This window comes from Carcharhinus amblyrhynchos, chromosome 6, assembly GCF_965287045.1.
Source record: "Carcharhinus amblyrhynchos chromosome 6, sCarAmb.v2.hapA, whole genome shotgun sequence".
In the NCBI taxonomy this organism is placed as follows: Eukaryota; Metazoa; Chordata; class Chondrichthyes; order Carcharhiniformes; family Carcharhinidae; genus Carcharhinus; species Carcharhinus amblyrhynchos.
The window spans coordinates 15,594,710-15,604,357 of record NC_137329.1 but is presented as its reverse complement, the minus strand read 5'-3'; the positions used below and the strand labels follow the sequence as shown (position 1 = coordinate 15,604,357).

The following is a 9,648-nucleotide window of genomic DNA, read 5'->3' as shown; positions in this document are numbered from 1 at the left end:
TGAATTGAAGTTTCACAGTGCCTCTCATCCAATAATAACCGTGAAAAAAAATCTTATTGTTTGCAGTGTCCGGTTGTGATTTTCATGGGGCCCATGCCAAAACAAAATCAACATACAAACTGATCATTGTAATGGGATTAGCTGTTTGATTCTCTCTGGCAAATGACTGGGATTGTTGCAGGGTGTTTTAATACCGTTACTCTAAAGAAAAGTCATCGTAGTGTTAAAAACAGTTTGTTCAAGGTTGGGATATCCCCAGCACTCCATGATGCAATGTGTAACGACGCTTGAGTGGGCGGGCATACACAAAAAAAATACTATTATGGCTGAGTTTCGAATAATTCTTTTGGGAGCAGGCGTATCGATTTTACTGATAACGGTGGAAACCTTTAAAAGGCTGAGTCCCAGATCGCTTAATCAGTGCACTGGGGGGAAGAGAGAGATCAGGGAAACCGGGTTTGTCTACTTCGGCCATCACAAAAGTCTCTTGTCTGCACTTTCCCCGGGAGGGGAGGATGTCTCTAGACCTGATGGACCGGCTCAAGATGTGGGTGGCGGTGCGCCGGCTGTGTTTCGCCCTGGTGCTGGCCCTGCCGCCCTGTACCAGGCTGGGGCACGCCAGACCCTCGCCAGACGCGGGGCCACACGTGAACTCCGGCTGGGATCAGACCATCAGGTTCATGCACTTGTACACCGAGCAGGGCACCGGCAGCCTTGCCAGCTACCACCTGCAGATCAATGATGATGGCACAGTGGACGGCAGCGGCGAACGGAGCGCACACAGTAAGCAGATTCAGTGTCGGGGAACAAAATTTGGGGAGAGTTAGCAACAACAGAGGGTGGGGGGAGGGGCGAAGGGGGTACTCAGCCATCTATCAGGAGAGAAACAAAGTTAACCAAGTCCACAGACTCTCCAAAAGTGAAAGGAGGGAGTGTAGAAATTGCAACAAAAAGTAGCAAATCCAAGAACAAAATATTTTTGTTGCAGTTTCTACACTCGCCCTCATTTCTCTGTGAACCCCCAACGTTAACTCTGTTTCTTTCCTGATAGATGCTGCCAGACTTGTTCTTCTTTCAGATCCCAGCATCCGCAAGTGTTTCACTGGTTAGCGATGTTTGTTACAGAGTTAGCAATCTGGGATAGCACGGGGGCGGTAGTTTTTACATGTCTATGGATATATTTTAAAAACACAGATTGGCGGGGGCGCAATATTTACCATTTTCAACCTCAAGCAAGACTTGACTTCAGGTGGTCGGGTCTGTGTAAGGAGCGGGGGGGGAACTGGTGTGGGTCAGACAAGTACAACCGCTTCGAGCAAAATTCAGATATTTACACTGCCACCTGGCCCCAGGCAGAAGCTACACGTGACGATATAAGTTTTTTTAAAGCTTTTTTTTAATGACCATTTGCAACTAACTGAGTTTTATAAAGGGGAGAGCTAGAGAGAGCAATGTGGGAGTCATACAGCAATGTGACTGTTCCGCTGTGTTCAATGCCTTCACAAAGTCTCACTCAGGTTGTTCTTTGAAATTTGTGGATGAAATTGTCTCCCCCACACACAGTAATAGGCAGCACCACGGCAGTGGTGTGTGTTGCTCATGTTTAATGGTTTTATATATTAACTTGAAATTGCAAGGGATGGAGAAGATTTTCGCCCCCCCCCACCCCCGTCCGAGAAAATCTTTTTCTTGTCACGTTCTTTAGTGACTTAGAAACTCTTGAACACTCAAACCCCGCGAAGATGATGCAGCAATGATCAGCAGTGAAGGGACTTGAACCCATTGTTAACCCTGTTGCCTTTGCGTTCCAGGCCTTCTGGAGATAAGGGCAGTGGCTCCGGGAGTGGTGGCGATCAAAGGCTATCACAGCGGCCGCTATCTGTGCATGGGGAGAGATGGCAGGCTGCTCGGCTCGGTAAGTTCTCACCGGAAACCCTCGGCTCTCAGCTTCCCTTTATCTGACCATTTAAAAAAAATACAGCGACTGCATCTCCACTGTAGATAAGCAACAACTGTGCGCTGTCTGTGTGTGCATCTGTCAGTGTGTTCGTGTGCCTGTGTCAATTCGTGTGTGCCTGCGTGTTTGTGTGTCAGTTTGTGTGTGCCTGTGTCAGTGTGTTAGTTTGTCTGTGTCAGTGTATGACTTTGTGTCAGTGTGTGTGTCGGTGTATGTTTGTGTGCCAGTCTGTCTGATTGTGTGTCAGTGTGTGTATGTCAGTCTCTGTTTGTGTGTCAGTGTGTGCCAGTCAGTCTGTCTGTGTGTCGGTGTATGTTTGTGTGCCAGTCTGTCTGATTGTGTGTCAGTGTGTGTGTGTCTGTTTGTGTGTCAGTGTGTGTATGTCAGTCTGTCTGTTTGTGTGTCAGTGTGTGCCAGTCAGTCTGTCTGTGTGTCGGTGTATGTTTGTGTGCCAGTCTGTCTGTTTGTGTGTCAGTGTGTGCCAGTCAGTCTGTCTGTGTGTCGGTGTATGTTTGTGTGCCAGTCTGTCTGTTTGTGTGTCAGTGTGTGCCAGTCAGTCTGTCTGTGTGTCGGTGTATGTTTGTGTGCCAGTCTGTCTGATTGTGTGTCAGTGTGTGTGCGTTGGGGGAGGGACGCTCATATTAACAGTGATTTCACCAATTACCTAATGGTCGGGTGCAGTGCCTCCTTATCTGAGCATGCTAGCACCAGCAGCAGGTCTATTGTGGGTTATTGACCTCAGAGTTCACTGACCTGCAGATCCACATGGCAGCCCCTGGGCGCCAGTGTTGTCAGCTGTCAGTGTGAAGAATAATGAAAACACATCAGCTAATCACTCTCTTTTTTATTCCCTTCTCTCTCCCCCCCCCCAACCCCTTTTCCCTTTTATCTTATTTCTTCAGCTATCTTACAACGAAGCTGATTGCTCATTTAAAGAGCGCTTGCTGTCCGGCACCTACAACTTGTACTGGTCGGAGAAGTATGGAGCTGCCGTGTCCTTAAGCGGCCGGAGGCAGCGAGCCCACTCCAGGGGGAGGGCATTTCCTCCCCTCTCTCAGTTCCTGCCCATACGGAACACGCAGCCTCTCCGGCCCCTTCCCGCTCACCATTCCAGGGAAACTCCTGAACTCGACTCTCTGCACTCTTCAGTTGTTCGGACCAACAGCATGGATCCTCTGGACTTCACATACGAAGCCACATGAAGACAATTTCTTTCGGTCTGTGAATGCAACTGCACTTTCTTTTGACTAATTGTTTGACTGCTTGCTACTGGGCTACCTAGCCCTGCTGAAGAGGACACAATGCTTGATTATGAAGTCTCTGTCACGTCCGAGTTTATCTTTTTTTTTAAATGCAGACAATCTCATCTTAGAAAGATTTTTCAGTGTGAATATTGGACAAGTGAAGTACTGAATGAGTGCAAGCCCCTGGCAGCACTGGGCCTGCAATGTTACAGATATAGAATCCCTACAGTGCAGAAAGAGGCCATTTGGCGAATCGAATCCACACTGACTCTCCCAAAGAGCACCTCCATGAGGCCCCACCGTACCCACTGCCCGATCCCTGTAACCCGTACATTTACCATGGCTAATCCACCTGACCTATACATGTAAAGTGCAACTCTATGGGCAGCACAGTGGCACTGCTGCCTCACATCGCCAAGGACCCGGGTTCAATTCCAGCTTCGGGTGACTGTGGAGTCTGCACGTTCCCGTTCCTGTGTGGGATTCCTCCGGGTGCTCTGGTTTCCTCCCACAATCCAAAAATGTGCGGGTTAGGTTGATTGGCTGTGCTAATGCTCTCTCAGGGAGCCTAGCAGGGTAAATACATGGGGTTACAGGGATAGGGCCTGGGTAGGATTGTCGGACGTAGGCTTGATGGGCTGAATGGCCATCTTCTGCACTATAGGGATTCTGTGATACTGGGAAAAGGAATGCATCAAATAGGAGATCAGATAAAAAGTTCAGTGTAACGGAGTGGCGGACAGATGTAGTAACCGCCCTCTTGTAAGATTGAAGATGAAAGGTAAACAGTGTAACTCCCCCATTTGTAGGATGCTGTTCAAAGGGTCAGTGTACAGCTGCACTATTAGATTGAGGATAAAGGATACTATTACAGTAATCCTATAATAGGAAGAAGAATATTGGTTTTAGTTTAAGTCTTCTCCTACAAGGAGAGGATAGAGAGCAATTTAAACTATCTCTCTTATGAGAGGAGCCAGAGAATGGAGTTTAATTCTGAGGAGTGGGAGTCGAAGGCACAGTTTAAACCCCCTGCCATAGGGGGAAGGCTGGAGGAGGAAATTGAAGATGTTTTTACAAGATGGGGAGTTCAGTTTAAATTCAGTTAAAATCCCATCGGCTGGCTAAAACGACTTTTCTGAGGGAAAATATTCAGGAGGGATTGTGCAGTTTAAAAGTGCTGTGGGGAGAGAAGGCTTTTAAAATTGCAATTTAATTCACATTTCTGGGAAAAACATGGAATAATTTAAAAAACAAGACTTTACAAACTGGAACTGTAGTATGTGGGTGGCATGGTGGCACAGTGACTAGTGCTGCTGCCTCACAGCTCCAGGGACTTGGGTCGATTCCCGACTTGAATCACTGTCTGTGTGGAGTTTGCACCTTCTCCCCGTGTCTCCATGGGTTTCCTCCGGGTGCTCCGGTTTCCTTCCACACTCCAAAGATGTGCTGGTTAGGTACATTGGCCATGCTAAATTGCCACGGGATGTGTAGGTTAGAGAAATTAGCAGGATAAATATTTGGTGTTACGGAGATAGGGCCTAGATGGGATTGTTGTCGGTGCAGACTCAGTGGGCTGAATGGCCTCCTTCTGCATAGTAGGGATTCTATGGATTCTATGATCTGATATTGCAAACTTATAAGTTGTCCTGTTGAATTTGAAGGAGCTTTGTATGGAGGAAATTGTTTGCAAACTTAGCCAAACAAGCACTTGACCATTTCTAAGGTATTTATAATTAACTTATTATATATACAGTGGTTCCCTCTATTTTGTTACTATATTTATGTACATATATTTATACATTTTTTTCAGTTTTGTGTAATTCAGTTTAAAGGAACCTGTGTTCTTAGAAGGCTAATTACCTTTGCTTGATTGATTAATAAATAAAAGCAAATTACTTGAAGTTACATGTGAAGGTTTGTGCTTAGTGCACAGCTTAAGTAGAGTCAATCCTGGTGTCTGCCAATTAAATGAATCAACCAGTTTTTTTTTCATAAATTTCATTTGATACTTCTATTTTGTGATTAAAAGGAGCTCTTCAGTAAGAAATTATGTACCATTTTGTGAATTAAAATAAAGTGTACATAAAATTCCATAATTTTGTCTGCATTCCTTTACTTACACACTTAACACGCGCCACCTTGGAAATATATCACCATTGCTTCACTGTCACTGGGTCAGATCTGGGACTCCCTCCTCAACAATGTACCTTCACCATACAGACAGCAGGCTCACTGCGACCTATTCTGGGACAACTATCGACAGGCAATACATGCTGATCTATCTAGCAATGTCCATACCCGATGAAATAAAGGATTGCATAGGATCATTGCCACAGAAACAGTCCAACTACTCCATGTTCGTGTTTATGCTCTACCCGAGCCTCCCCCCCCCCCATCTTTCCTTAACGAATTCTATCATCATAACCCTGTACTCCCTTCTCCCTCACATGCTTGTCCAGCTCCCCCTTTAAATGCATCTATGTTATTGGCTTCAACCACACCCTGGGGTAGCAAGTTCCACATCCCTACCATTTTTCAGGAAAAGAAGTTTCTTCTGAGTTTCCTATTAGAAAATATGGAAAATAGTGACTATTTTACATTAATGGTCTCTAGTTATGCTCTTGCACACAAAAGGAAACATTCTCTCTGTATCCATTCTATCATGACTTTTCATGACTTTAAAGACCTTTATTAGGTTACCCTTCAGCCTTCCTATTTCAAGAGAAAAGAGACCCAGCCTGTCAATACATTACCTGTTATGTATACTATGTATATGTCCAAATGCGTAAGTCCGAACAATATTCAGATTTGGGTGACAAGTGGCTAGTAATATTCTCACTACACAAATGTCAGGCAATGATTACTTTCAACAAAGGAATCTAAACATCGCCCCTTGACATTCAATGGCATTACCATTGCTGAATCCCACACTACTATCTACATCTGGGGGTTACCATTGATCAGAAACTGAACTGAACTAGCCATATAAATACTGTGGTTACCAGAATAGATCAAAGACTAGAAATCCTATGCCAAGTAACTCACCTCCTGACTTCTCAAAGTCAGCAGTGTGATGGAATACTCTCCACTTGCCTGGATGAGTGCAGCTCCAACAACACTCAACAACCTCGACACCATCCAGAACAAAACAACTTGTTTGATTGCTACCCACTTCACAAACATTCAATCCGCCAATGACCTTCAGTGGCAGCAGTGTGTATCATCGACAAGATGAGCTGCAGAAACTGACCAAAGTTCTTCAGCAGCACCTTCTAAACCCACAACCACTACCATCTAGAAGGACAAGTGAAGCAGGTACCCATCTCCTGGAAGTTCTCCTCCAAGTCACTCACCATCCTGACTTGGAAATATATCACCGTTTCTTCATTGTCGCTGAATTAAAATCCTGGAATTCCCTTCCTAACAGCACTGTGGGTCAACCTACACCTCAGGGACTGCAGCGCTTCAAGAAGGCAGCTCACCCCTACCTTCTTAAGGGCAAATGGGGACAGGCAATAAATGCTGGCCAAGCCTGTGATGCCCATATCCCATAAATGAATAATAAAAACAATACCCATACAGTTCTGGATAAAAATGAATGAATAAAATGAAACTCATATTCATTAATTATTTCAAAGCATAATATAGGTAATCTCTTTTTCGTTAAAACATTTGTTCCATCCTTTCATTCTTCTCCATAACACTTTTCTGTTAAACAACAGAATAAACAGACACCAGATTAAGTCTTTTTTCAGGCTTTCTCAACTTTATCAAATACAATGTGATTACTTGATTCTATATTATTTCTTAGCTATTCACCTTAGATGACAGAATCTAGTGGATTTCTAGTCGACTTGTGATGGATGACCTATTACTTCTAAACACTCGCTCACTATCCCTTACAGTAAAATGTGAAAACAATCTTATCTTTTGTGTTTTAACTCATCAACACAATAAGAATGCTTCTCAGGAGTTCTGTCCTTGGGAGGTCAAAAAGGTTCAGTGGCTGGAAACATTCTGGAAACCCTGGACTAGATGCTTGGCCCATGTTACATTAACCTAGTTAGAGAAGATCGCGTTTCAGGGCAGCATTTGGCCGAATAGTGGAGAGTATTGATAACGTGAGGCTAGCAATACTGCAGCAAGTGTAGGTGACTCCCCAAAGCTTATTCACCATCTGCAAGGCATAAGTGAGGAGTGTGATGGAATACTCCCCACTTGCCTGGATGGGTGCAGCTCCAACAACACTCAAGAAGCTGACACCATCCAGGAAAAAGCATTCCACTTGATTGGCACAACATTTACAAATATCAACCCCCTCCACCACCGATGCTCAGTAGCAGCAGTTTGTACTATCTACAAGATGCACTGCAGCAATTCACCAAAGACCCTTAGACAGCACCTTCCAAATCCGTGATCACTTCCACCTAGAAGGACAAGGGCAGCAGATACTTGGGAACACCACAAGTTCCCCTCCAAGTCACTCACCATCCTGACTTGGAAATATATCACCATTCCTTCATTGTCTCCGATTGAAAATCCTGGAATTCCCTCCCTAATGGCATTATGGGTCAACCCACAGAACATGGACTGCAGCAATTCAAGAAGGCAGCTCACTGCCATGTTCTCAAGGGCAACTAGGAATGGGCAATAAATACTGGCCAGCCAGTGATGCCCATATCCCACAAATGAATTTAAAAAAAAATCAGCCCCATTATCTGAACCATTTGACCAAATTTCACCTCCCCTTCACCTCATGATATTTTCAGCTCAATGGAGCCGTTGTAGGTGAAATTTCAGAAAAAAAACAGGTTATTGCAGATGCGCAATATGTAACAATCAAAAAATAAGATTGACAACTCCTCTGGCCTGTACCATTATGTTTTTCAAACTGTGCTGAGTGTTCCCAATCAATAAATGTACAATGAGACCTGGCCTCCATTTCTGACTGACTCAACTGTAACACTGCTCCTTCCAAAACCTGTGGGGGTCTGGAATGCCCTACCGAGTAGGGTGGTGGAGGCAGGAACGTTGGACTCGTTTAAGATGCAGTTAGATAGGCACATGAGTGAAACGAGAATGGAGGGGTATGGTAGGGGCTATTAAATAGGGTTAAACCTCGGGAGACACCGGAAGGGCAGGCTGTATGATTAATATTTTTTGTCTTTATTCCACAGGTGGAGGTCCACCTCGTGTCAAGCGAGGGGCATGCACACGGCGGGTCGTGCGTGGGCTGCTCTTGGAAGTCCAGGAGTGGCCTAGTACTTCATGTCGGTGTGTGTGCTTGATCCTGGACCAATAGACGGGCGCCGCAACAGCTCAGTGACTAGCACTGCTAGCTGTGCAGATACATGGATTTGGGCCTGTGTCTGTGGGAGTTTGCGCATTCTCCCTGTGGTTGTGTGGGCTTCCTCCGGGCGCTCCGGTTTCCTCCCACACCCCAAAGATGTGCTCTTAGGCTAATTGGTTTCTACCAAATTGACACTATTTCTTCCCTGAATCTGACTGAGTAGGGTCCCATTCGTAGACATGCAGGGTAGAATAGGTGTAGGGTGATGCGGCGGCGCGGGCTCGTTGGGCCGAAGGGCCTGTTTCCCGTGCTGGGTTGTTCTTTGTTTTTGTAACAAACCAGTGACCTACAGGGCATAAACAGAAAGTTTCAATTGGACTCAAAGAGCCATTTATCTGCTATCATTTACATTACTGAGAACATTTGATAGGTACTTTGCTTGTATTGCTCAGCTGTTTGGAGATTTTGAATAGTTCAGGTATTATTTTGCTTGCAGAAGCCAGGCACCCTTTAGGAATCTAAAGAAAATGTAATGGGAGCACTCTTTTTTCTTGATCACAGGCATGATAATGTCACCCTCCCTCAGTCATGCACTAGGGTGTCAGCCTAGACCCTGTGTTCTAGAGTGGTCCTTGAACTCACAACCTCCTGACTCAAAGGCAAGAGTGCTACCCACTGAACCACAGCTGGCACCTACCAGTAGCTGAACAGAGGTGATAGGTGCAAGACCCACATAGGGATCCATCTGCAGGAAGACTCTAGAGAGGGCGCATTGGCTGAAAGTTACAAGTAGATGATTGGAATGCACGAGGGGGGTGGGGAGGTGGGTTGCGTGGAGGGGTGGATGCAAGGTGGCACAAGGTGCAAAACACTGGATCCCATGTCCTAATGGGGTCCAAGATCATTGTCTGATAGCTTGTCAATTGGTTTACTGATTGAAAGATCTGCTTTCAGTTCTGGGGCATGAGGATAGTCCAGTCTGATTCATTGGTCAGCCTGCGAGAGAAGGCTATGGCATCAGTGCATTACAGAGGATATGAAAGGAACATTGATTATTCCATTTTAAGTTTGTTTATCTGTGTCACAAGCAAGCTTACATTAAAACTGCAATGAAGTTACTGTGAAAGTCCCTTTGTCACCATGCTCCAGTGCCTGTT

The 9,648-nt window shown here is 45.3% G+C and overlaps 1 protein-coding gene across 1 annotated transcript; it reads left to right on the top strand.

The window, feature by feature from the left end:
* The first annotated feature begins 515 nt into the window (after nucleotides 1–515).
* fgf19 (fibroblast growth factor 19) lies at nucleotides 516–3,159 on the top strand. The gene is made up of 3 exons (XM_080191548.1): nucleotides 516–783; nucleotides 1,812–1,915; nucleotides 2,860–3,159. The coding sequence occupies exons 1-3, from the start codon at nucleotides 516–518 to the stop codon at nucleotides 3,157–3,159; spliced, it is 672 nt and encodes a 223-aa protein (XP_080047674.1).
* The last annotated feature ends 6,489 nt before the right edge of the window (nucleotides 3,160–9,648 follow it).